This window comes from Podarcis bocagei (assembly GCF_964188305.1).
Source record: "Podarcis bocagei genome assembly, chromosome: 5".
NCBI lineage: Eukaryota > Metazoa > Chordata > Lepidosauria > Squamata > Lacertidae > Podarcis > Podarcis bocagei.
Window position 1 is genome coordinate 726683 of NC_138129.1, and position 26345 is coordinate 753027.

The 26345-nt window shown below is 54.4% G+C and overlaps 1 protein-coding gene across 3 annotated transcripts in view; it reads right to left on the minus strand.

Moving 5' to 3' along the window:
- Nucleotides 1-622: 622 nt before the first annotated feature.
- Nucleotides 623-26345, minus strand: part of SLC12A5 (solute carrier family 12 member 5) — a 109781-nt gene continuing 84058 nt past the window's right edge. For 2 of the 3 annotated variants that reach the window (XM_081196055.1, XM_081196057.1), the window contains exons 10-26: nt 26029-26127; nt 24907-24964; nt 21645-21819; nt 17012-17130; nt 16635-16733; nt 16325-16444; nt 14621-14725; nt 13962-14130; nt 13660-13855; nt 12690-12859; nt 11020-11151; nt 10803-10910; nt 7169-7291; nt 5488-5681; nt 5225-5239; nt 4914-5047; nt 623-4002 (exon numbers count right to left, since the gene is read on the minus strand). In XM_081196055.1, coding sequence (XP_081052181.1) covers nt 3911-4002; nt 4914-5047; nt 5225-5239; nt 5488-5681; nt 7169-7291; nt 10803-10910; nt 11020-11151; nt 12690-12859; nt 13660-13855; nt 13962-14130; nt 14621-14725; nt 16325-16444; nt 16635-16733; nt 17012-17130; nt 21645-21819; nt 24907-24964; nt 26029-26127 — 2108 coding nt within the window. In that variant the 3' untranslated portion in view covers nt 623-3910. The remainder of the gene's footprint in view (nt 4003-4913; nt 5048-5224; nt 5240-5487; nt 5682-7168; nt 7292-10802; nt 10911-11019; nt 11152-12689; nt 12860-13659; nt 13856-13961; nt 14131-14620; nt 14726-16324; nt 16445-16634; nt 16734-17011; nt 17131-21644; nt 21820-24906; nt 24965-26028; nt 26128-26345) is intronic. The other variant, XM_081196056.1, reaches the window with a different exon arrangement.

Sequence of the window (26345 nt, forward strand, 5' to 3'; positions counted from 1 at the left end):
CTCTCTAGGCTTGTTGCGGCGCCTGAACCCCACTCTAGAGCAGCTCCGTGCAGGAGAAACGGAAGCAGTCCCCGGTGGAAGGGAACTGCAGCGTTTGCCCCAGCCCGGAGTCCCTCCCTGTGGATGCAATGCAGAACGGCAAAGACCTCTTCCGCCCTATCCTGCCTCCAGGTCACGGGGTGGCAGAACCCCAAGAGCCTTGTCTCCCCTCCCTGGGCCTTGTGAGTTGGGCCAGTGCAAGCTGTCGGGAAGGCAATTCCGGTTTCCTTCCAGCCTGCTCAGCACTGATCGACCGCTTGTAAAAATAAGAACCTAAGGTCCCAGATCAGGCCAGTTGCCCACCTAGGCCAGCATGCCGTTCTCTCTGTGGCATGTGGAATACCCCCCAGAAGCGTCCCACCACAAGACTTTCTCCCCTTCTGCATGTGCATAGCTCTCATGACTGGAAGCCCCAGGCAGTCCCCCTCCTGCAGGAACTCACACTCTTCTAAAGTCACCTAGGTAGGGGACCATCAGTGCCTCCAACAGGGAGTTCCACAGGTTAACTATGTGCCACTTGAAGGCGGACTCTGCGCACACGCAACATTCTCCTTCAGGACATAAGCAGGCCGCCCGCAGTCAATGAAGGGTGTAATAAAATCCTTTTTATTGCATTTTGTGCAGACAGGAATCTAAAAAATAAAATACAGTAGAAGCGTCAACACAAGCAGTCAACAGAGGAGGAGCCACAACCCCATGGATATCTATTGGCATAGAGAACTGCGCGGGGGGGGGGGGCGGTAGCCAGGCAGCCCACAGAAACACTCGCACAAAAGTAGAGGCAAGCCTAACGCGCGTTCCTTTGGATTGGCAACCTGGTTTATTTACAGGGAGGAAACTGATCGGCGTTGCTTTGCACACACAAATCCCTAGAACACAAAAGCCTACGATGGAGGAGCTCACGAAAGCTATCGAAATATTGCACTCGAATCAAGAGTCACTTGGATGGACGTAAAACAGGTCAGCTACGGTGATCGGATTATAAAGGTTACTGGATGAGCCGACTGGTGGGAACATTCATTAACAAAGATATTGCACATGGAGCTTGGGGGGGGGGGGGAGTGTGTTTTAACCAACACAAATAGGGCCTCCGGGTCCTTCCCTTCTTCTCAGAAGCAGCATCTCTGAAGGACCAGGACTCTCCAAGGAGCGAGCCTTGGCCGGAGACCCCTTCTCAGTGCGCACGTTGGGGATGATTCAAAATTACTTTCTCCTTTTTTGCTGTTTCTGAAGCTGGTCCCGTTTCCGCTGCAACCCCCTCCTCCAGCAGCAGTGCATGTCCTGCCCCTCCCCCCCATCACAAGAGGACCCTCCCCGGGTGGACGGGGCTGAAGGGGCTCCAGGGGAGAGCGGCACACGGGACACACACACACACACGGGGGCCAAACGTGCGGGGTCAGAACGGGGTGTAAACTCGCATGCAGTGCCACCTGCTAAGCGTGGCCCTCTCCTGAGGGACTGGGAGATATGGGGGGAGTGGGGCAGCTGGGAGGGAAGGAGCCAGGAGGCAACCGTGCTCAGGGGAGAAGAAGACACCCCCCAGGCTCTCTGGAGGTGGAGGGAGGTCAGTCACACCCTCTGAACAACCCGCATGGAAAGTGCGCCGGGGGGCAGATGCAACCCCACCAGGTGGGTGGTGAAGGGGCAGCGAGGGGCAGTCTAGCTGCTAGGGGTGCGGGCGATGGGAAGCTGCAAGCCCTGCCTTGCAGGGGGTGGTCTGGAGGACCTTTGGGGGTCCCTGCCTTGCAGGGGTGTGGACTGGAGGGCCCACTGGATCTTCTCCAACGCGGGGGGTGGGGATGGGCTCTCTTTCCTTGGAGGTTTTCCAGCAGTGGCCGGGGGATCATCCAGCGGTGATTCTTGAGCTCTGTTTCCTGTGTGGCGGGGGTTATCCTAGATGACCTTGGGGTGTCCCTCCCAGCTCTGCAATTCTATGCTCCTGCAGCCACAGCCTGGCCCTGGGAGAGGAGGTGGGGAGGTACGGGGGCCAAGCTGCCTGGTGGGGCGCAGGGCGAGGGGGACACGGAGAGTTTGAAGCTTAGCAGGCCGCACTCGGAAGTGGAAGCTCAGATCTGCTGTGAAATAGGTTCAGGTGGTTCTGGCCCTTTTCCCTGATAAGAACCCTAGGAAGCTAAGAAGAGACAAGTGCACAAAGGAGGAAACAGCCGCCGGCGCCGCCCGGTCTCAGCGGAACTCCCTGCCACTGCACGGCGCCCATGGAGAAGTGCGCGGTGCCCGTTCACCAAGCCGGTCCAGGCCTGGCTCCTGGCCCCGCCTGGGGGGCATCTCGGCCAGCCACCCACCCACCCCACCCGCTGGATCTCTCTCTCACTCTCTATGTATAGACTTTCATCTCGTTTCTGTCCCCCCCCCCACATAAATACGACCCCTTTAAAAATACATGTCCTGTGCTATTTACAATATATACAGCCCCACATCAGGCAGAGCGACGTCCCTCTGGCTACGGAGGACTATTCACATTGGTTAAAAGCCCCACAGCGGACACTGGGGGGGGGGGGAGAGGGAGGGGCTGCGTCACACATTTCGGGGGGAGGCAAGGGAGGGAGGCTTCGTTGTTGCGATTCCTGCATTGCAGGGGGTTGGACTAGATGACCCGTGGGGTCCCATTTCAAACTGCGATTCTAGGATGGGGGGAACAGAATCCCCCCAAAGCATCTTAGCCCTTTGTTGAGCCAGATGAGAACCGGGGGGGATGCAGGAGGGCGGGTGGGGGGGTCATTAAGTGCATCCGGCTGAGGCAACCTGCCTCCCCCAAGGGAGAGACTGCAGTCCCATACGGGGCATTTGGGGAACATCAGCGGGCGAGGAAGGGGCCACAGAAGCAGGAGGGTGGCGAGAGGGGCCCCCACTGTGGCCCCTGGGTGGGGGGTGTCACCTGGCAGCCCAGCCCTGCGGGCCGGGAGAGCCAGTCCTAAAGTGCAAAGGGGCTGTGGTCTTGTGGGGGCCCCAGTGGGGTCTCTCCTGTCCCTTTTGGCAGGAAGGAGGAAACGCAGACCCCAAAAGGCGTGGCTTCTCCGTCCGAGACGGGGCAGACAGACCCATCTCTGCGGCCCAGTGCCCCTCTGGGCCGGACGGGAAGAGCAAAGTGCAAAATGGTTGGCGGGTTTGGAGGGGCTTGGCGGGCGGACGGGACACAAGATGACCCCCTTTCCCACTCGACAACTCTGCCATTCTAAGCCCAGGCAGCCTGCAGGGGGTCAGCAGTAGTTGCCAGGCCCTCCTGGGTAAAAAGGGCAAAGCAGGAGGGCAGGGGGTTGGACTAGATGACCCCAGGGGTCCCTTCCAACTACAAGTCTACGATTCTATGAAAGCTGCCCGGCCCCATTGCTTTGGTCCCCAAGAGGGGGCTTGTCTTAGGAGGGCAGGGGGGGAGAGTCCAGCATTGGCAAGGGAAGAAGCATGCTGGTGGCCTCGGCTGGTGCCCTCTCCCCACCATGGGGGCTGGTTGGGGGGGACGGGGCGGGGGGAGCAAGGAGCACACCCAACAAAAGGCAACGATAGAAAAGCAGGCAGGATCAGGGCAAGGGGCTCGGCGCATCCGAGTCTCCGGCCTCCCGGGGAAGTCACTTAGCTGCCGGCGGCCGCCCTCCGTCCCACGGCGAGAGCCGGCCCTAGAGCCGAGGTCGATCTATGGGTCAGCGGTATCTGCCGTGCCGCTGGGTGGGAGCTGGTGGCCGTGGTGCTTGGATGGGTGCGCCTGGCGCTGCAGTTCACGTGCGGAGAGATGAGTGGAGCGGCGTTGGGCGGCGGGCCCTCCCTGCTGGCTCTCCGGGAGAGATGGGTGCGGAAAGGGGCAGGCGGGGCTCTCAGGCGGGGCACAAACCTCCGGGCAACGGCCTCGGCCAGCTTCTCAGGAGTAAATGGTGATGACCTCCCGGCCGCCACCGCGCACCAGCAAGACCCGGTCCAGGTGCTCCGTCAAGACTTCCAGGAACTCCATGTCTGGGGGGGCAGTTAAGGAGCGGAGGGGCACCCAGGGCACAGAGGAGAGGCCCCCACCCTGGCCCTGGCCCACCCTCCCCAGAAGAACCAGGGACCTGATTCTTCTCTGCCCTTTTGGGTTCTAAATGCACTTGTCCAGGTAGGACCAACGTGGCCAGTTAGCCCTGCTGATCATTGGGTGTCTACTGACGGGGGTTTTGTTTTTTCTTTTGTTTTTCCCAAAATGACCTCTGAATTTTTGAATTTTATTGATATTGATGCTGCATTTTATGCTGTTTATGGGATGCGGGTGGCGCTGTGGGTTAAACCACAGAGCCTAGGACTTGCCAATCAGAAGGTTGGCGGTTTGAATCCCCGTGACTTGGTGAGCTCCCCTTGCTCGGTCCCTGCTCCTGCCCACCTAGCAGTTCGAAAGCACGTCCAAGTGCAAGTAGATAAATAGGTACCACTCCAGCCGGAAGGTAAACTGCATTTCCGTGTGCTGCTCTGGTTCACCAGAAGCGGCTTAGTCATGCTGGCCACATGACCCGGAAGCTGTACGCTGGCTCCCTCGGCCAATAAAGCGAGATGAGCGCCGCAACCCCAGAGTCAGTCACGACTGGACCTAATGGTCAGGGGTCCCTTTACCTTTTACCTACGCTGTTTTTAAGTCGCATTTTAATTAATGTTTTATATTTGCTGTTAGCCGCCTTACCCTGGTTTTTAAACTGGGAATGGAAGAATATAAATAAAATTTTATTATTATTATTATTATTATTATTATTATTATTATTATTATTAAAAGGCAGAGTATCTGCAGTTTCCCTTCCTGTGTTGCCCTCGCCCCCCGCAAAAGCCTTGCTCTCGGGACGCCCCACAAATGCCCCCGCTCCCAGGTGCCCGGGGGGGGGGGCTCTGCCAGGGAAGGATACAGTTCTCGTCCCCCTTGCGGTTCCGGGGGGGCCCTGGCATGTTGAGCAGCACCAGCTTGGCATCCTGGGACTTCTTCACGATGGCCTCGTTGAGGCGGATGGCCGTGTGCATCCGCCGGACGTTGGCCTGGTTCCTGCGGAAGACGGCGGGGGGCTGGTCGGTTGGCTCCAGAAGCCTCCTTGGACCCCACCCTGCCCGCCCGAGCCCAGCGTTGCCCTGCCCCACGACAGAGGTGGGGCGGGAGAAAAGCCCAGCCAGAGAGCCCCCCCCCCCGCGACACAGAGCAGAGCAGCCCCAAGCAAAGACTTACAGGGTCTCCCACTCCCTGGCAGCGTCAGGCAGAGGAAGGAGGAAGAGAGAGAGCTGGTCATTGACTACCTGGTGCCCGCAAGGGATGCCCGGCTGCCTGGCTACCCCCTCCCTTGGCACCAAGCCCCCTCCCCTCTGCCCAGCAGCCCCCCTGGTTCCCTGCACCCTCAGCGCCTCCCCAGCCCCTGCCCAAGCGATGCCCCGGCAGGAGCAGCAGCAGGTTCCTTCTGCCCGGGGGGCAGAGGCGCTGGTGCCAGGACTCACGGCTTCATGCTGAAGAAGTCCTTGATGCTCTCGGGGCTGACGGGACTCTTGCCCTTGTTCTTCTCGGCCAGCTTGTCTTTCGTCCAGGTGAGGTGCACCTTCTCCGGGGCGGCCTCTGGCTCCGCCTCCGCCTCCGTTTCGTCGCCCGGAGACGGGGAGCAGCTGGTGGCATTTTTGTCGTGGATGAGCTGCACCTGTGGCAGAGGAGGGGGGCGGGAGAGGTTGGGGCCAGGGCACGGACCCTCCGCAGCCCTCAGCCCCGGCCAGGATCGAGGCCATGCCCCACAAGTCTCTGCCTGGGTGGTCAGGGAAGTTTCAGTTGAGATTCAGGGGGCTGGACTAGATGCCCCCAGGGGTCCCTCCCCATGATTCCACCAGTGGACTGGGTTACCTTTGAGGTCCCTGCCTACTCTGATCGCTCTCTTTTTCAGGGCTGCAACCATTTGGCGCTTAATCAGGTTAACTGGAAATGGATTCATTGGGCAGATTCTTTATTTGTGGGATGTAACATCACTGAAGCAGTAGCAGTCATTTCCTGCTTGCCCAGAGTGGACACACAGCCAGGAGGACTTCCTGTCACACCTGGTCTGGAATTCCTCCCCTTGTGTCTGACCAGGTAGATGGGCGTGGCCCTGGCAGACCCTATAAAGAGGCTCGTCACCCAGCCATCTTTCTCTTGACTCTCTGGATTCCATTTCTTCTTTTTTAAATTTTCAATTAATAAAATTCCAATTGATATCAAATCAAATCTTGCCACATCATAATACAAACAATAAAGCCAATTATGCAAAATTTGCAGAGGACTTCCCATGTTCTGGCTGTTGAGAGAAAGTTCTTTCACTTGTTCCTGCTTTCTTCTCTCTTATTTTCCAGTTTTATCATTCCAGCATTAACCCATTGTCTTGATTCCATCTCTTCTTGATACCTTTTTGCTGTCTGCTGGTTATCAGCCAGCAGCACCTGTTCTCAACCCTCACAAGAGGGTGAACCCCACACCTTTCTCTGTAACTAAAAGCTCAAGCCTGCCTTCAGGATCACACTGTGAACTGTAAAGCTCATCATTCGTTTTAAAGAAGACTGTTGTGTCGTTATTGTTTTTAAGAGGGAACTAAGAGGGATTTAGCGGGAAGCGGGTGGAGCTTTGGGTTAAACCACAGAGCCTAGGACTTGCCGATCAGAAGGTTGGCGGTTCGAATCCCCGCGACAGGGTGAGCTCCTGTTGCTCGGTCCCAGTTCCTGCCCACCTAGCAGTTTGAAAGCACGTCAAAGTGCAAGTAGATAAATAGGTACCAATCCGGTAGGAAGGTAAACAGCGTTTCCATGCTCTGCTCTGGTTTGCCAGAAGCGGCTTAGTCATGCTGGCCACATGACCCGGAAACTGTACGCTGGCTCCCTCGGCCAATAAAGCGAGATGAGCGCCACAACCCCAGAGTTGGCCACAACTGGACCTAATGGTCAGGGGTCCCTTTACCTTTACCTTAAGGGGGATTTACCAGGAACAATCCCATCTGGACAAGCCAGACTGGATTGCTTAACGCTAATGATTCTCACGAATCCATCAACTAGCTTCCTGCTATGTATGAGGGAATGTGCTCTGCTTCCAGCTTACTAACCTGAGTGAGGAAGGACAATATTTAATCAATATATCCCGGACCCCCAGCGCCCCCCTGGGCAGCCTCACCTCTTCTTCCGGCTTCTCCTCATTGTCGCCCACCTGCTCGTCGGGGACATTGAGGCGCAAGCGCGTGTTGGTGGGGTTCTTGCGCCGGATGGAGCCGCGCGACTCGTCTGTGATGCTCTGGATCTGGGGGGCAGAAGGGAGAGGAGAGGCCACTGGCAAGGGAGCTGCCCCCAATGGGTGGTGCCAGGCTGGTGCCAGGCTCTGGCTGTGCGCCAGGTGTTTTATCTGCTAGACATCCAACTCATCAAATCAAATCAAATCAAATATCTTTAATACGGTCAGTGACCAGAAGCAATTTATAAAATATGACATTAAGAGTAGTATTGTGCTACAAGTAGCAGTAAAAATATGGCCAATTCTCAAAATTGGTGCTTATGTTTATGACCTGGTTTCAAGTTTTAAGTTTTTAAAATTCAATTCAGGAGTCGCTACTGTTTATTATCGTTCTTTCGATGTTTACAGTTTGAGCTCCTTTGTAGACATCATTGCTCGTCTTATTCTTGTTGCAATGTAACAGTACTTTGCCACGGACCTGTTAATTTCGGGCTCTTTGTCAGCTAAGAGGTGTCTGATATAGGTGTCGTCTATACTATGAGGTAATTTCCTCAGAATCGGTTCGATCAGCTCTTTTCGTGAGTCTCGATATAATGGGCAGTATAAGATGACATGCCCAATGGTTTCGATTTCGTTGCTGTTACAGGGACATAATCTTTGTTCAATCGGTATTTTATTGTATCTTCCCTCTAGAAGAGCTGAAGGGAGAGCGTTAAAGCGGGCCCTGGAAAATGCCCATCGGTGTTTAGCGTTGTCTAGAACTTTGAGATAGTTCACTAGATGGGGCCTTTGGGAATTGTATAGAAGTTTATAAGTTATCGGAAGTTGGTTAAAGTCATTTTGGGTTTCAATGTCCCGGAGTCTTTCTTTGATTATGTTCTTGGCCCTTCCCCCTTCTAAACTTAATAAATACTCTGGGGAGAGACCATATGTGGCCAGTTTTCTGAGAATGCCCTTCAACCAACTAGATTGGAATTTGTCAAGAAGCATCAGGGAAAGTAGTCCAACCGGCGAGTTGTTAAGTCTTAGCCAAGTGCATAAGGTTCTTATCCATACTTTGGCTTTAATGCTGTATAAGCCCGCTTCCAGTCGTAGGGCGGCGTTTGGGACACATTTAGGTGTTTGCAGGAGTGATCTAAGGAAACCTGATTGTATCTTCTCATATGGGCCTAGATTAGAGAGGGAGACGAGTGGTGCGCCGTATAGGATTTGTGCCGTTGGTTTTGCCACGAATAGTTTAATTGTAGCAGGAATGAAATTTCCTCCCATTGTACGATGGAATCTTAGGATTGCCGTTGTACTTTTTTGTGCTGTAAAGGAGCTGTAGTTTATGTGGGCAGTCTTCTTCCTTGATGCTTGGAATATCACTCCTAGATATTTAAAGCATGTCACTTGTTCAATCTCCTGATTGTCTAAATTCCATCTGTATATTTTCCTTTTGTTAGAGAAAACCATGACTTTTGTTTTTTGGTAGTTCACTGCTAATTTCTCTTCTCTACAGTATTGGGATAAGCTGTTAAGAGCTCTTTTGAGGCCCATCTGAGTCTGGGACAATATAACCGCATCGTCTGCATAGAGTAGGATAGGCAGTTTTTTGTCTGCTAATTTTGGGGCGTTGTAGGTGGTCTATTAGGGAGTTTATATAGATGTTGAACAAAAAGGGGGCCAAAATGCATCCTTGTTTAACTCCCTTTGTTGTTCTAATGAAATTAGAGAGTTGACCTTCTTGGCTGCATCTTATACGAAGTCGTGTGTTGTTGTACAGTTTGTATATTAGTAGCAGCAGACGTCGGTCTATGGGTGATTTGTTGAGTTTGTCCCAGAGTCGAGTTCTTGGGATGGAGTCAAAGGCTGCTTTAAAATCTTCAAATGCTGTGTATAGGTGGTGATTGTGGTGCGATGTGTATTTCTCAGCTAGGTGCTGTAAGATCAGGCAGTGATCCATTGTGGGATCTCCCTTGTCTAAATCCTGCCTGTGCATCATCAAGAATCTTCGCTCTTTCTATCCATTCGCACAGTTTCTCGCTGAGGTGTTTAGTGTATAATTTACTTATTATATTCAGGAGGTTTATAGGTCTATAGTTGGAGGGATCATCCCTCGAGCCTTTCTTGTAAATGGGAATAATGATGGAAGTCCCCCAGTCGTGTGGGATCTGTGCAGTTCTATCTATATATGTGAACAGAGAGGCTAGCAAGGGGGCCCACCAGTTCACATTGGTTTTAAATAGATACATACATCCAACTCATCCTCAGGCTCCTTGTGGGCAAAGGCTGAGGTGCCACTTATAAAGCTCATATAACATGCACAGGTTTTCTTTATATCACCCCCCCCATCTGAACACACCCTTAAAACACCCTGTGTGCCCTTGTGAGAGATGCTTTAGGGTGGCACCCATTGCTGGCCAAGAGACGCTGAGATCTCTGTAGTGAGAATTATAGTATATAATTGACGGCCTACAGGGGGAGAGATGTGAAAAAGATTAAAGAGAGGGCAGGGAAAAGTCCTTCTTTACACAGTGCTTCGTTCAACTATGGAACTCCTTCCCACAGGAATCAAGGATGGCCACTAGCTTGGATGCTTTTAAGAGAGAATGAGAGGCATCCATGGAGGATGAGAGGCCAAGGGGGGGGGGACTAGCCAGGAGGGCTCTGCTTGGCCCCCCCAGCCGGAAGCAGTGATGCTTCTAGAAGCCACAGGAGGGGAAGGTGTGTGGGCGATCTGTCTGGAATATAGTTGTATTTCAAGGAGTTAGTGATCTCATCCTCTCTTGAACCCACGCAGCTGAATCCGCTCTCTTCTCTCCCTCTCCCTATATCGGCAATCAATCCAGAAGATCTAGTGATCTGACACGATTACCCTCCCTGCCTCTGTTTGCTCCCCCCCTCCAGCTCTTGTTCAGCTCTTTGATGGCTGAGAACAGCCTTTAGTGCCCTAATCTGTGATAGCGCTGGGTACCTTCACCTTCTTTGACGTCGGACATTGTTTGGAGAAAGTGAGGCCTTGGGAGAGGGTGGCTAATGAATAATCTGCACGTAGCCAGTCAAGCAAGCCACGCAGGCTAACAGGCTAGCTATCTATAAATCCGATAGTTTTGGGCATAGTTGCTGATGCACGGACTGATGGCTGTGGGGCTGTGCAAACTGAAGCTACCTGGGGGAGCCACTTTGCCACTTCTTGAGGGCTTCCAAGTGGCAGACTGAGGCGCTTCCTTGGCATGTATATATTGCTTGCTGTTTAGAATACAAACCTTCAATCTTCTCACTCACTCGTGTTTTGTGTTCCTTCTGAATCTCATTTTAAAAGAACCGCCTTGCATTTGGCAAGGCAGACGGCGCCCCTGTGATCAAGTCCTGCTTGTGGGCCCCTGTGAGACGAGGGCAGGTGCAGATCGGACCCAGTTCTAAGGTGCACGGAGGAATCGCTGCGAGAGAGCAAGACTCTCTCCTCCCAGCCTCTCTGCCCAGGCCCTTCTTCAGGCAGGGCAGATTTCTCCCTTTGCCCTTGCATGAGACCTCGCAGCGCTTCCCAGCCCATAAGTGGGAGGGCGTATTGCGGCCCACCAGCCCCACGGCCACTTACCTCGCGCTCCCTCTCCGTCTTGGTGAGGTGCATCTGCTTGAGGATCTGGGAGCGTTGCTCCATCACCAAGGTCTTCTCATAGGTGTAGGCGGAGATGTCGCTCTCGTGCTGCGGGAGAGGGAGAGGGTGGGACATGGGGACTCCCCAGTGAGAACGCAACGCTGGGCCAGACAGGCTCCTGGCCGGATCCAGCAGCCGGCTGCTCTGACGGCCTTACCATCTCCACCACTTCCACCTCGGCTGTGATGCGCAGGTGGTACAGGAAAGTCGTCAGGTCCTTCTTCATCTGGATGCTGTTGTCGTCCATCTGGGCCACGGTGAAGATCCGCATCTTGCACTTGCGCCAAACCTACGTGGGAGGAAAAGAGGCGGTGGAACCACTGAGCCAGCGCACAGCCGGCCCTGCCCAGCTCAGGGGACTCGTTCTTGGGACAAGGCCTGGCAGAAGACGGAAGCAACAAGAAATACCTGCGATAAAGACCAGGACTAGCCGCCTGAGAAACAGTTTCTATCCAAATGCAATTTTGGATCTAAATGCAGTGTAAGGTAGTCTCTATGGGAGTGTATTGTATTTAAAAATGGGGTATCAGATTTTTTAGGGGGTTAACCAGGTTGGGATAGATGGGATGGCAGGCTTGTTGGTTTTTGAATGTCTGGTGTAGATTTTTCAGTTTCGTTGTTCTGTATGGGACAATGACAATAAAGATTATTATATCCATAGAAGAGTTGCAGATGAAGATGATGGACTATGCGGAACTGGAGAAGCTGACTGGGAAAATTTGAAACCAGCATGATCAAGCTTTCCAAAAAGACTGGAGTGAATTTGTACAATATTTGAAGGATCACTGTAAGCAATTGAAAACACGAGCAGGGTTGTAAGAAGTAATGACAATGATTATTACCTTTTTTACATTTACTTAAAAACTGAGATGAGTTGAATGAGAAAAACATAAAATGGAAGATGTATAACTGCTATGATATAAAGATGAGCTTTGAAAGCCATGGGGGGGGGGGGAGTCAATAGGCTCATATGAGCAAAAAGTAGAGTGGATAATAAGAATGCGTCTAAATATTAAAAATGGAAATGCAATAAAAATATTATATAAACAAAACATGTGCGCCATCCTCCCCAGCAGCTGCCAGAAGAGACTGGAGCTCCAATACAGCCATTTGAGTGGCCCTAAGAGAGTGGGTTTGCTGTTGGGTGTCCCTGCTGAGGACTCTCGTAGAAGCATGGAATGGCAGAGTTTGGGGGGGACCATCTAGTCCAGCTGTCCTGGACTGGTTGGGCGCAGAGGAACGGTGGGAGGAACCCCCAAGGGGAACCCCAAGGGAAGAGGGCCCAGAGCCCGGGGGTGGGGTGGGGGGACAAGGACGAGGGGTCAGAGGGAGAAGAAGGAGCAGACCGGGAGGAGGAGGAGGTGTCTGAAGTGGAAGAAGTAACAGGCCTTAGTGAGCAGGAAGAATCAGAGGCAGAGAGAAGTGCAGAATCAGAGGCAGAAGCTGAAGCAGGAGAGGAGAGCCAGACATGAGTCCGGCTGGTGAAGAGTCACAGGTCTCTCCCCCTCCTGCTGCCATGAGCTCCCCTCCCCACTGGTCTCCCAGAACCAGAAGAGGAATGAAGAGGGCGGAGGAGAGGTTGGCGGCATGAGGCACAGCCTCAGACTGCATGGAGAAACCCTGGAGAGGAGGGGAAAGGTGGGGGTCTTTGATCTCAACAGCTGATTTCCATGGAGTAAGACCACCGAGAACAAGCTGTTCTTCTCATTAGGCCTGACACTCAACCAAGTCAAGATCATGTTTTTGCCAATAAAGAGTTAGCAGTGCAGAGTTCCCCCTGCGGTGCAGGGATCTCAGCGCGACACCCCCTGGCGTCTCCCCAAATACCTTGTGTTGACGCAGCAGGAAGGGCAGCAGCATCAGCATCCCTCCGTCGTGCACGATCCACCAGACGTCGATGTGGCCCTCTGAGAAGCGTTCCGAGTTGGCCGGGAACATGGCCAGGTTCTTGGCCACCAAGAGCGCCATGTGCCCAGCGGTGGTCTCTCGCACGAGCTCTGTGGGGCGCAGGCAGAGGAGAGAAGCGTCACCCACAAGAGGAGAGGGTGGACAGGGAACCAGCGCTCGAAATCCACACATTTTGCACCCAGCTAATGGCCACTTGTGACCAAGTGAGGATGCCCGGGTGCCAGGACGGCATCTGATGTCCCCATCATCTGGAGGTGCGTGGCTGGGGATCCTTAGACCATTTTCACACGCTAATACCCCATTCTGTAGAATTCTATCTGGACAATCGGAATGAATTTCCGGAACCAAAAAGGTGTGTTGAAAAATACAACTTTAGAACCGCCTGGCCACAAAATGGCAACTAGACGTTCCATTTTGGAAACCGTAACTCTGGTTTAAGGAGCCACTTGGTGCCTCACTTATATATCTGTGTTTCTAACATGGCAGAGAACCCTAAGGTGAGCAGAGAGCAGATGAAAGGAAGTGATTCTGTCTGCAGCACCTTGTTAATCTTTGGAACTCCCTCCCGCAGGAGACAGCAATGGCCACTGACCTGGGTGGCACTGGAAGAAGAGTGGGCCAATTCATGGGGGAGGCGGAGAGGGCCATGGCTGGCTTCTAGCCACAAGGGCCACACTCCCCACCCCCAGCAAGAGGCAGCAGTGCTCCTGAGTACCAGTTGCTGGAAAGCAGAGCGCTGCTCTTGTGCGCAGATCCTTCCCTGTGGGTTTCGCACAAGAGGCCCGTTTGGCCCCTGTGAGAGCAGGGTGCTGGAGTGGGTGGGCCCCTTTGGCCTGGCCCTTAGGGCCCCTCTGCCCTCCCTGCCCCCTGCCCCCCGCCCAGCATGTACCAATGAAGTTCCTCCAGGTCTGGTGGTCCTCCTTGCTGCGCCAGTTGCGAGGCCAGCCGACCAGGACGCTGTTGTGCTGCAGCCCCCCCAGGCCGCTGGACTGGATCAGGTGGGACATGCCGTCGCGCACCGAGGTCGACGTCACCACCTGGCAGAAGCCCTTCACCTTCTCTGCCTCCATCAGCCGCCGGATGGACTGCCAGGGAGCAGGGAGGAGAGAAGTTGGAGCCCCTTCCCGGCCGAGAGCAGGGATCGGGACCCTGCAACCCCCAGCCCCGGGAGCGCCGCTCTGCCCTGCTCACCTCCTCTGCCCTCTGGACCTGGGCATGGTTGTCCAGGAAGGTGCCCTCCAGCACGGAGCCCACGATGGTCAGCCCCTTGCCGGCCTTCAGCTGGTTGATGAAGGAGAGCAGCTGCGGGTGGGCCACGTTCTGGTCCTGATCCACGCGGACAAGCACCAGCAGCTGCGGCCTGGGAAGGGGGAGGAGGGAGTTGGCGCTGGCCGGGCCCTCCTCAGAGTAGGACCATTGGGATGCAGGGAACGAAGCTCACAACGGCCATCAGTGTCAGTGGGTCTCCTCTTGAGTAGGACTAGCATTGGAGGACTTCTGCCAGCTCTCGCTGCCTCTCCTTCCCAGTCCCAAGTCCCCTTCCTCTCTCCTGCCTTGCCATCTCCCTCTGCTGCCCCATCCCTTAGGGATCACAGAACAGTCGGGTCCCCCAAGAGTCATCTAGTCCAGCCCCCTGCCATGCAGGAATCACGCCCCCCTCTGCTCCAGGCCTCGTGCCAGGCACATCTCTGCCCCTCCTGCACTTGTTATGCCTGTTGTGGTGGGCAACTGATCCAGGGCCCCTGGCACCCCACTGCCCAGCAGCCTTCCCACAGGTGCCCCCCCGGTCTCCCTCCCTCTCCCTCTCCCCACACCCACCCGGTCAGTCTGGCAGAGTCCTGCTCCCTTACCTCCAGTTCTTCGTATGGGGCGGCCCTTCCTCCAGCCGCAAGAGGGCATAACGGGCCGCGCTGAGGGACAGGCCCCGGATCCCATCGCCCCACTCCTTCTCCGCTCTGCAAAGTCAAAGGTCATCCTCTGAGGCCCTTCTGTGCGTTCATCCTCCACGAAAGGCCCGGAGGGGAGCAACATGAGAACAGGGCCTCTTCTGTGGTGGCTCCCTCTTGGGGAAACGCTCTCCCCAGGAAGGAGAGAGCGCTTTGTCTTTAGGCGCCAGGCAAAAACGTTCCTCTTCCACCAGGCCTTTCACTAATTCAACTGTTTGTGGCCTCTTAGAGTGTTTTTGTTGGTTACTATGTTGGGTATTTTTGTGCTTTAATATTATTATGTGTTAGGATTTAGCCAGAAGTCTGATTGAACTTTGCCAAAGATGGGGAACCCCCTGGACTTACTTGTGCTAAGGAGCCAAGGCAGCTTGGCAGAACTAGGGGAAAAAGACCAGCGATGACCATCAAGGAAACCATCAGAGGGCAGGACTGCCAGGCAAGGGGGACCCCTTCTTTTGGGGGGGTGCTGGTGCACAGATGCCAAGGCCAGGGGTGGTTTTTTTTTGGGGGGGGAGCTCCTTGCAGTCGGTTTGCAGTGAAAAGGAGAAGGAGGGCAGAACTGCAAGTGAGCTGGGAGTGACTGGCTGGAGGCCAGAGACGCAAGGATGACTTTTTGCTGCCCTTAAGGGGGAAGCCAGACCCTCGTAGGATGCAAATACTCTGCAATCCCTTTAAAGGTTTTGACCTTTAAAGCCCTCTGTGGCCTAGGACCCATGTACCTATGGGGACCGCCTCTCCCGGTATGCCCCGTGGAGGACCTTAAGGTCCACAAATGACAACACTTTGGAGGTCCCAGGTCGCAAGGTGGTTAGATTGGTCTCAACTAGGGCCAGGGCCTTTTCAGCACTGGCCCCGACTTGGTGGGACGCTCTGTTACAAGAGACCAGGGCCCTGTGGGACTTGACATCTTTCCGCAGGGCCTGCAAGACAGAGCTGTTCCGCCTGGCCTTTGGTTCGGACTCAGTCTGACCCTTATGTTTCCCTCCCCTTAAGGTTTTGATCTAAGGGCTACTTTTAAAATGAGGCTGCATTTTAAATTGCATTTTAACCTGTATTTTAAATTGGTTCCCTCCCCCCATTGTGTTTTTACTGTGATTTTATTGGTGTTAGCCGCCCTGAGCACGGCTCTGGCCGGGGAGGGCGGGGTATAAATAAAATTATTATTATTATTATTATTATTATTATTATTATTATTATTATTATTATTATCATCATCATCACCATCATCATCACCATCATCATCATCATCTAGGAGCAGCATGTTGTAGATATGCGTCAATAGAGTGATATATCATAAAGACGCCACAGTCTCTGCTGTGTCTTTCTGTCCCGGAAGACAACACAAGCTCTGGGGTATATAAATTTAATAATCGGGAGGGAGGGAGGGGTCAGGAAAGGTGGAGGAGAAACCACCCCCACTACCTCTGCCCTGGAACTCGCAAAGCCGTGGAGTGAAGGAGGCTCCCAAATGTTATTTAGGATTGCAGAGTTGGAAGGGACCCTAAGAGATGTCCAGCCCAGCCCTAGCAACGCAGGAGTCACTTGGCCTGGGTTCCCCCCCAGAAAAACACCCGGGAGGACCCTCTAGCCCCCGACCCGCCAACTTACCCTCGATATTCAATGTATTTGTAGATGAGTCCTGCAATCAGCATGGCCACCAGCGCATAGTACCAGGAGCAGATGAACATCAGGGCCAGGCATAGGCTCATGCCCAGGAAGGAGAGGGTCCTGTGGGCACCAGGGGGGAGGAGAGCTGAGCCCAGCCCAGAGGAGCACTGGCAGCCGCCCAGGCCTCCCCTGCAACAGGAGGCTCCCCTCCATGGAGAACAGGAAGGGGCCACCCAGGGCCATCTAGACCAACCCCCTCGCTGCCCCGCAGGAACGGCAGCTTGAGAGTCCCCGGCCCTTCGCCACTCACCAGTGGTAATACCGAAACCGTGGCCGCCAGTTGGGGGTCCTTAGTAGCGTCTGCACCGCGCAGGCCAGGTTGACGAACATGTAGCACATCAGGAAGAACCTGGGGGGGGGGGGAAGCGAGGGCCTGAATGTGGGGGGAGAAAGAGGGAGGCTCAAAGCCACCCCTTCCCAGCGCCTGGAAGGAACTGCCCCACGTGGGGTGGGAGGGTGGGGCTGGGGAGGGCAGCACTGGCAGACAGGAGGGGCTGCCCTAGCTTGAGGGATGCTCAAGACCGGGGGGGGGGCGGGCTGGGCAGCCTGGCCTCTTCCTGGGTGCTGAAGAGAGACCCCCTGCCCCATGCTCAGAAGGGGCCCCAGAGGTCCCAGGAGGGGGCGTACATGGAGAGGATTGGGGCCACCTCGTCCAGGGAGGCAATGAGGATGCCTATTTCGCAGATGCAGGCGGTGAGCAGGAGGGCCCAGGTGGGTTCCCCGTTGGCCTTGCCGTGCCCAAAGACCTGCGGGAGAGGAAGAGAGAAGGCAGAGAGACCGTCAGCGGGAGGAGGCTCGGGAAAGGGCCCCACACCTGGTCCTGGGAAGAAATGGCCGCAGCGCCTGGGACTTTTTCGGGTTGGAGGAAAGGCAAGAACAAGGCGGCACGAGAGAAGTTTGCCAAATGATGGCTGGCCTGGAGAAAGTGGAGAGAGAAGGGAAGGCTCTTTGCCCTCCAATGAAGCTGAAGGGAAAGCCTTTCTTTACACAGTGCAGAGTTAAACTGTGGAACTCCTTCCCACAAGAGGCAGCAATGGCCAAAAATGGGTGAGGCAAATTGGTGGAGGAGGAGAGGGCTATGGGTGGCTCTACTCTGCTTCCACGGTCAGAGGCAGCAATGCACCTGAATGCCACTTTCTGGAAACCACAGGGCTCTGGTGCTGGGATCCTGCTTGTGGGTTTCCCACTGCGGTTTCCCCACTGCTTGGCCACTGTGAGACCAGGATGTTGGGCTGGATCCCGCAGGCTCCCCTGATCTTCTCATGAAGGGGACAGCCAGACATGATTATGCACTGACAGCAGCCCAGCAGATGAGGTCCAGATCTGTCCCTGTTTGGCCTCTGCTGCCAGAGCAAAAGATGGTTCCTGGTTCCAGGGTGCAGCCAAGTCTTCCGGGAGTTGATCCGAAGTCCCCTTTTGGTTATTGTCCAATCCCTCCTGCTCCATAATTTGAGCCTTTTATTTTTTGCAAAATCACACGAGGGTTTTTTTAAATTGCAAATTTTGCCAGGCTCTTCATGGCGACACTTTGCTGATTTTGCCTCCTCGTTCCTTTTAGCAGAAAGGCAATGCCAAGTTGTTCAGGGTGCTTAAAACAAAAATGGAGCAGAAAGAACTCCAAAGAAGATTTCTCTGAACTGAGAGAACCAGCAGTAGAAATGGCAAATGCAATCCAGTGTGATCAAAAGACATTTATTTCACAAATACACTCATGGAGTTTGAACTTGCAGTGAGTGACCAGGAAGGAGCCTGTGAGGTTGTAGTGAACAGCACCACGAAAATGTCACCCCAGTGTGTGGCAGCCACGAAAAGGGCAAATTCCATGCTAGGGATCGCCTGTCATGGCTGCATTGCAGGGGGCTGGACTAGGTGGCCCTTGGGGTCCCTTCCAATTCTATGATTCCATGGAAATAAAACTGACACTATCCTAAGGCTGTTACACAAATCTATGGTGCAGCTACACTTGTGTATAATTCTGATTTATGGCTGGTAAACTGAATGAATGGGGAAGTCACGGCTCTACAATGTCCTTGCTGGGTGGGCCCCAGCTGCCCCCTGCACCAGCCCCATTGCCTCCTTGCTCTCCTTTTGCTGTGGGGCCCAGGCAGGAGTCCAGACAGCCCCTGCCCCTCGGCAGCCAAGGAAACAGCTTTGGGCGAGAAGCTGCCAGGGGCGAAGGAAGGACCTTGCAGCTTCTGGCTCCAGAGCACCTTGCGGAAAGTGTGGAGCGGCAGACAAGGTGGATGTGGCAGGTGCAGCCGAAGCAGCTGACAACTCTGGCTACTTGAAGGGGACACCTCAAGGGCAGGAGGAGGCGCAGGAGCAAAGGGGGGGGGCTGCGTCCAAACCCTCAAGGCTCAGCGAGGAGGGGGCTGCGGGAACCGTGCACGGGGGCACTGCAAGGGCGGAAGGAGAAGCAAAAGATGAAGGCATGTGGCCAGCCCCCTCCCTCTCTCCCGTCTCAAGGTGGGATCAGATGTTCACTAGGACGAAAAGGCAGCTGAACGGCTCCAGACTTCCTTTGATGCAGTATTGGCAAATCAGCTTACGGACATAAGCAGAGGCTGCTGCTTCAGGCCAAAGGGAGCCCATCTAGTCCAGCCTCCTGTTCTCAGGGTTAGGATTGGGATGTTCCGTTCCACCAAAACGGATGTGTGGGGCTGTTGTGTGTCACATGTCTGTTTACATTCCAGCACAGCTTGCTGGGAACTTCCGTTTGTGTATTGCTTTTGCTTCGTGCTTCGTGCTTCTGCTTGGACATGAAGGGGAGCAGACATGTTTTTCCTTTGTCCTGATGCTGAATAAAATGCTTGTAAATACGCTTACATGTGCCTCTGTCCGCTCTTCCGTTGCAAAGAGTTCTTATCTCTGCTGGATTGAGTGCTCAGTCTCTAAAGGTCTCTGAGGCATGAGTGGCAGTTTTGATGCTGTTCTGAGAACCGGAGTTCGCCCGGCTGCCGGCTGGTGGGCTGGAGCCAGCTGGTGGCCTGCCAATTGCCCTCGTCTCCCAGGACGCATCCCAATACTCACAGGGGCCGACCGGATACTTCCTCCGGAGAAGCGCAGGCAGGAAATGAGTGCAAGGGCAACTGTCCCCTCCTGGGGTTTCCAGCAACTGGTACCTCCGACCACGGAGCCCTCTTCTCCTCCATCCATTTGTCCACCCAGCTTGTCACTGTCTTCTCGAGGAAGGAGCTCCACAGCTTGACTATGCCTGGGCTTCTGGCGCACAGCTGGAGACAGGGCACTCGGCTAGACCCAGCCCGGCTCAAACTCAGCACAATGCTCCCTCCCCCCGTTTTCCCTGCACCCGCTCTGACCTTAGCTGGCTTGATGCTTCCGCTCAGGAGGGGCTTCACCACCCAACCAATTTGATTTGAGAGGAGGCAAGGGGACAGGTGACCTTGGAGATGCGGGCGCTGAGATTGGCAGGGGAAAGCTGCCTCTTGTCAGGGGCCCTGGGCTTGTTTTGTTTCTGACACCTGGAGATGTTTCTGTCGGAGGCAGTTTGAGGGCTGCGTGTCGGAAACCGCTCCCTGCCTGGCCTGGGGGGCAGCCGACCTCACAGGGCCCGGGGGGGGGGACGCAGCCGTGCCCACAGCCCAGGTGGCTTTTAAAGGGACGAGATACAGGGATGGAGAATTAATTGCTCTTGTTATAATTTGGGAGTATATTGGGAAACTAAAAAGAAAGATTACAAAAGAAGAGATACATGGAAGGAGGAGGAGCGAGAACTCTTTCAGGCGCCATCAGCAAAAGGGAACTTCCAGGCTACCTGCCAGGAATTACGGGAACAATCTTTGGGCTCTCCTGGACGCCTCTGACTGGCCAGAGAGGAAGCAGGAGGACACAAGAAGCGCCTGTTGGATCAGGGCCAAGGGCCAAGCTGCTCCACCATCCTGTTCTCCCAGTGGCCAACCTGTGGGAAGCCAGCAAGCGGGATCCGAGCAGGAAAGCAACTCGCCCCTCCTGCGGTTTCCAGCCACTGGGATTCAGGAGCCTGTCTGCCCCCGACCGCGCAGGCCGAGAAGAGCCTCTCCTCCGTGGTTTTGGCTAATCCTAGTGAGGAAAACACTCCTGGCCTGATCCTGCTGAGGGTGCAAGGAGGGTTGGGACGCACCCTGTCCGAACAACCTCTTGCTGTGTGCGCACACAGGCGCGTGCATGTGTCTGTGCCCGTTTGTGTGCGAGAGAGAGGGGGCAGGGAGGGGGCACAGGAGTGGGGGTAGGAAAGCCGAAGTCTCCTCCTGTTACCCAGCATGGCTCGTCCCTCAAGTGAAGACTGCAAAAGAGGCAGCGGAGGAGGGAGTTTAAAATTAGCCGCAAGTCCCTGTCGGCTGTCGGCTTGGATTTGCGCAGATGTGGCTCACTAAGTGCGCCGAGTGCACTGAGAAACTGGGAGGCCCACAGCCCACACCCAGGCCGGCTTCACCAGCACAGACACACGCACAGCACATCAGGCCAAGTCAGACAGGGGAGCTGGGCTGGGTCAAAACCAGTTGCATCTCTGTCCCACCTGTTTCTCCAAGGAGCTCAAGGGGGCCTGCAGGATTCTGCCCCCACAACAACCCTGAGAGGGGGGCTAGGCTGCGAGGCAGGGACTGGCCCCCAAGGACTGACCCTCCTGGTGAGCTTCATTTGAACCCAGGTCTCTCTCCCAAGTGCTGGTCCGACCCTCTAAGCGCTGTGCCCTTCCCCCCTTTTCCTGCTACTAGGAAACAAGACCTCTCTCCTTCGGTTGCAATAAACAATCTGAAGCAGTTATTTAAAAGGCCAATTAGAAATAAACATTAAAGTTACATTATATAGATACACACACACATATATATAATAAAGAGTAGAAAACATGCATACTTATTAAAACCACTTCTCAAGATTATGGGTTAAAGTTATGAGCCTGGAAAGTGCGCTGGGACAAAAACATTTCTAGCCCATAACAGGGCAGTGAAAGGGAGTTCCCAAGAGTGTGGAATTAGCATCATGTGACAGTTGCAGAAGTTCCATCTCTGCAGATCCCAGCCCCTGGGGGGGCACAGAGTGACCTGAGGCCACAAGTGTAGGAAGGAAGAAGACCCCCGATCCTTTCCTCCCATGGGCCCCTTCTATATTCTGCAGGAGGGGGCAGGGTCCTCACCAACACCCCCGCCAAAGAAGCCCTTCACCACAACGCACCCTTGACTGCACCAGGAAGGGTCTTTCAGACTGCCCCCCCCCCCGTGCTGTGGCCACGCTCCTCCCTTCCCCCCAGGCAGGCACTTACCCGCAGGAAGGGGACGATGCCGTCGCGAGAGATGGCCTGCAGCAGGCGAGGGGCCCCCGTCAGGCTCTGCAGCCCAGCTCCGCAGGTGGAGAAGAAGGACCCAAAGACAATGACCCAGGGGGAGGGCCAGGCCAGGGTGCCCACCACCAGGTTCCCGCTCACGGCCTCGCCAAACCTGGAGGGGCAAAGGGGCAGGGCTGAATGGACAGGCAAGCAGTTGCATCTTCTGTGGTTGCTGAGAGCTGCTTTTGGGCACAGCACCTCGTGGGCAAAGCGGCACGTAAGTCAACGCAATGGATCAGCTGCTCACCTCGCCTGCCCTCGGCTGCTCTGAGCCCCATCCCATCTCACAGAGCAGAACTGCCTCCTCTGGCTTTGCTTTATAAAATTTGCACAGCGCTTGATTGTAAAACAATAGCCCTCAAAGCAGTTTACAAAAAAGATAAAGCAATAAAATCATCTGTAAGAAGAATGAATAACAATTTAAGGCTTCTAAAAAGTGAAAATAACAACGGACTAAAAACAGAATGAAGCTGGCACCAACTTTCTAAGCAACTGGGCAGGCTTGACCAAACCAACATGCTCTGAGCAGGCATCAAAAAGAGAGCAGTGAAGGCACCTGCCTGATATCAAGAGGCAGGGAGTTCCAAGGGTTAGGTGCTGCCACCCTAAAAGATCAATTCCTTAAAAATGCAGAATGGATATTATGTGGCACCTGTAGGAGAGCCACTTCCGCAGATCAAAGAGGTCAAGGGGGCATTTATCGGGGTGACCTCGCAGGTAAACTGGGCCCAAGTTGCAAAGGGCTTTATATACTAACAGTTTCGACTTGGCCTGATAGCAAACGGGCCTGATAGTGCAGATTTCCGGGCAGAGGTCTTGCATGCTGACAAGGCCTCCTTCCTGTCAGCAATTGTGCTGCAACATTCTGCACTAACTGTAGCTTCTGGATCGGGAGCAAAGAGATCTAGTCTTGATCCCTGCTGGGCACCTTCTGGGCCCAAAGAGGCCAGAGGTTGCCATAACTGATGCCCCCAAAGCACAGCCCTCCCAACATTTCCATCCCCAAAATCGGGACGTCAGGAGGGGTTCGCCCGCGCGTTCTGCTCACTTGCTCCAGAGTGAGCCTCTTTTAGGCCAGGATTCCAGCTCTCGACTTGTGCCACACCAGAAACAGGACATTCTGGGATCCAGACAGAAGATGGGATTGGCTCCCGTGATCCGGGATGTCCCGCTTAAAAGGGGACACTTGTGAGGGTGTGAAGAAAGGCCCCACCTGCTCTGCCCTTTCCCCAGGGGACTGAGGAACGTGCAGGACTGGACCAACCAACTCGGACTCTTCCTGGTCAGACAGAGCCAGGGGTCACCCTCCCGGGGAAGGGAGGGAGACCTCAACAATCCAAGTGGCCTTGGCATCGGGTTCCCTCCAACTCCAGGGATTGTTGTGGCATGGGCAGGATCAGTCCAGATTTAGAGCACGGTGCTCAGGTTTATTTCATAGTCTACACAGACCTTCTACTGGTTCCCCACCCAGTTTTATTCTGAAAAATGTTCTTTAATTTGACTGCTGGATTGTGTGTGTTTCAGAATGCCCCCTCCCTGTGCCCAGGTGCTTGGCATTTGGGCTACTGGAAGTTTAGTGCTGGAAGTGACTGGCACACTCTCCTGAGGTCTGGGGAGACTCAGCGACAGCCTGGTCTGCCTTTACTCTCTGAGTAACTCACAAGGGATGTCAGTGGGAGGGGGCTGGCAGCAGCTAGCAGAGAGTAAGACCCACTGGCAGCCCTGCAGGGCTGTTGTGTTGCAGTTGGCAAGGAAGTGGGCAGGAGAGCCCTCTCTTGGCTCCCTCTTCGCCTCAGAGGGAAGCAGCGTTGGGAAAGGGTGGGGCTGCTTCTCCCCTTGTGCAAGAGGCCAGCGGGGATCCCTGGACGAGTTCGGCTCAGAGCAAGAAGTCCCTTCTTTCCCGGCAGCCACCTAGCTGTGCCAACCTTGCAAGGCTTATTAGTCCTAATTTTATTTCCATTTTTATTTTATTTTATTGATTTGCTAACAAACCTAAAGTGCAAGCGTGACGAAACAGAAGGAATCAAAGACTTAACCCACAAAGCGTCTCAGCCTGGAAGGACGAAAGCGAAAAGGAAAAGGACACAGCACAGCCGCCAAGCAGGAGAGGAAAGCACAAAGATTCCCTTTGCAAATCATCAAGATTTTTGAAATAAAGAAAGAAAAGGATTCTCCAGCTGCGTCTCCCATCCTTGCAAAGGTTCCGTAAGGCCCTAGATGAGCTGGTGGCCCTCCGTGACCAGGTGCCTCGGTATTTGTATAGGGAATAAAGCCATTAGTATTATGACCCAAAAATGTCAGTGGCGGCGGCAGCAGCACCTTGGGTGGCCTAGATAGGGGAAGGGCAGCTGCATCCCGGCTGCCAGGAGGGAGCTCAGCGCCACAGGCAGCAGCCGAGGCCGGCATCCTGCCGGGCGAAGAGAGCAGGGAAGCGGGAGGGGTCCCCTGGCAGGGTGGGGGGTTGTCGGGGGGGGGGCTGCACCGGGCGCAGAGTTTTCTGTCTTCCAAGGGCTTAGCAGGGGGTCCCTCTCACGGCCACTGCCCTGCTTTGCTTATGCTCTTTATGTGGCACATTTTGTGTTTTACGCTGCAAACCTTCTCTTCATAGAGGGCAGCATATGCATTTATTCAAGTTATATGCCAAAGACCACGGGGCAGTTTGTAACAAGAGGACGCAAGTTTGAAAATATAACAGTGTTATCTTAAGATCCTTGCGTCTTCCACAACAATAGCAGAAAAACCATACCCAGCCACAGACATGTTTAAGGAGGCTGCAGAATGTTTAATCAACCCGAGGCCTGGTATTATCATTTTATAAATTGTTATTACAGTCATACCTCGGGTTACAGACACTTCAGGTTGCGATTTTTGGGTTACGGGCTGCCGAAACCCGGAAGTACCGGAACAGGTTACTTTCAGGTTTTGGCGGTCACACATGCGCAGAAGCACCGAATTGCAACCTGCGTGTGTGCAGACGCGCCGCTGTGGGTTGCGAACACTGTGGGTTGCGAACGTGCATCCCGCACGGATCATGTTCGCAACCCGAGCCTCCACTGTATTATTATTATTTATTATTATTATTAGTATTATTATTATTATTATTATTATTATTATTATTAATGCGCCAGAAGGCCAGGGGTCCCCCAGCCCAGAGAGACTCCCTTGCTCCCCTCTCGGCCACAGAGAGAAGAATACTCACTTGTCTCGGAGCACGACGCCCTCGATGCAAGCGCCAAAGAGGATGACGGAGCTGATGTCTGTGGGGGCGTTAAGGAAGGAGTCGGAGGGCAGCTGGGACGGCTGGAAGCTCTGCCTGGTCCTGAAGGACGCCCCCCCCCCCCCGGACCAGGCTGGGGGGAATCAGGGCAAGTGCTGGCATGGGGCATGGGGGAGACAGAAGGGCAGTTTATGGTGAGAGGGGTCGCCTGTCTGAGATTATTTAGCTGCGGTTCCTGCATTGTGGGGGGTTGGGCTAGATGACCTTTGGGGGTCCCTTCCCACTTGTCAACCCCATGATTCTGTGCTGCCATTGGGGCCGCTTGCTGTCTTCCTTCTTGACGTGGGAGCTCTTCCTCCCTTGTCTTTGGGTCGGCGTCCCAAAGAGGCAAAAGAGGAGACTCAAAGGGAACACCTGGAAGGCACCTATTTATTATTTGCTTATTTCATAAAATTTATACCCCGCTTCACTGGAAAAACAGGCACCACCTCAAAGCGGTTTACAAAGAGAAAACAGTAGTGAGAAAAATTAACAGCAACGTTTAAAGATTTTTTTTGGAAAGCGAAAATGACGACAGACCAAAAACAGATTAAAACACATGTTAACTTTCTAACTGAGCTTGTCTAAAGAAAAATGCTTTTAGTTGCCCCCCCAAAAGTGCCTGCCTGGTATCAATGGGGAGGGAGTTCCAAAGGTCACATTCTTACACATTCTTACACAGAGGGGATATTTATGCGGCAGCTGCAGCAGCGCTGCTTGTGCAGACCAAAGCCATCAGGCAGGCTCATGTGGGGCAAGGCAAACGTCCCGTCCCCATAGATGGAGGCGGCCCCTGCAAAATGGGCATAGCGGCTCCTGGCCCAACATGTGCCCAGGGGGCAATATGTGTGTGTGACACAGAGACAGTTTTTTGGGGGGGTGTCTCGCTCTGGGGCATCAATCCAGCAGCCCCTGAACTGGCCACACAGGTATGACCTCTGTCACCTGCCTGAGCCCCACCTGGGGCTGCCGACAGCAGAGGGGCTCCGGACCAGTCAGCCCAGTTCTCCAGGGCCCCCACCTCCCTCTGGGCAGAGGGGCAGGCCCCCCGGAGGCAAAGGATACAGACTGCGGACGTGGTGGCGATGGCGAGGATGGTGCCCGTGGGGATGGACTTCTGAGCGTCACGCAGGTCTCCAGACCTGTTGGAACCAGCCATGATCCCTGGGGAAGAGGGAGGAAAAGGTCAGTTGGAAGGGACACCCCAGGGTCATCTAGCCCAACCCCCTGCAATGCAGGAAACACAGCAAAAGACAGATAGCCCCTGAGCCTCTGTTTTGAAACCTCCAAGGAAGGAGAGCCCCCCCCCCCACTTTCCCAGGGAGTCTTTCCCCCAGTCAAACAGCTCTGACCATCAGAAAGCTTTCCCTAAGGTTCGGCTG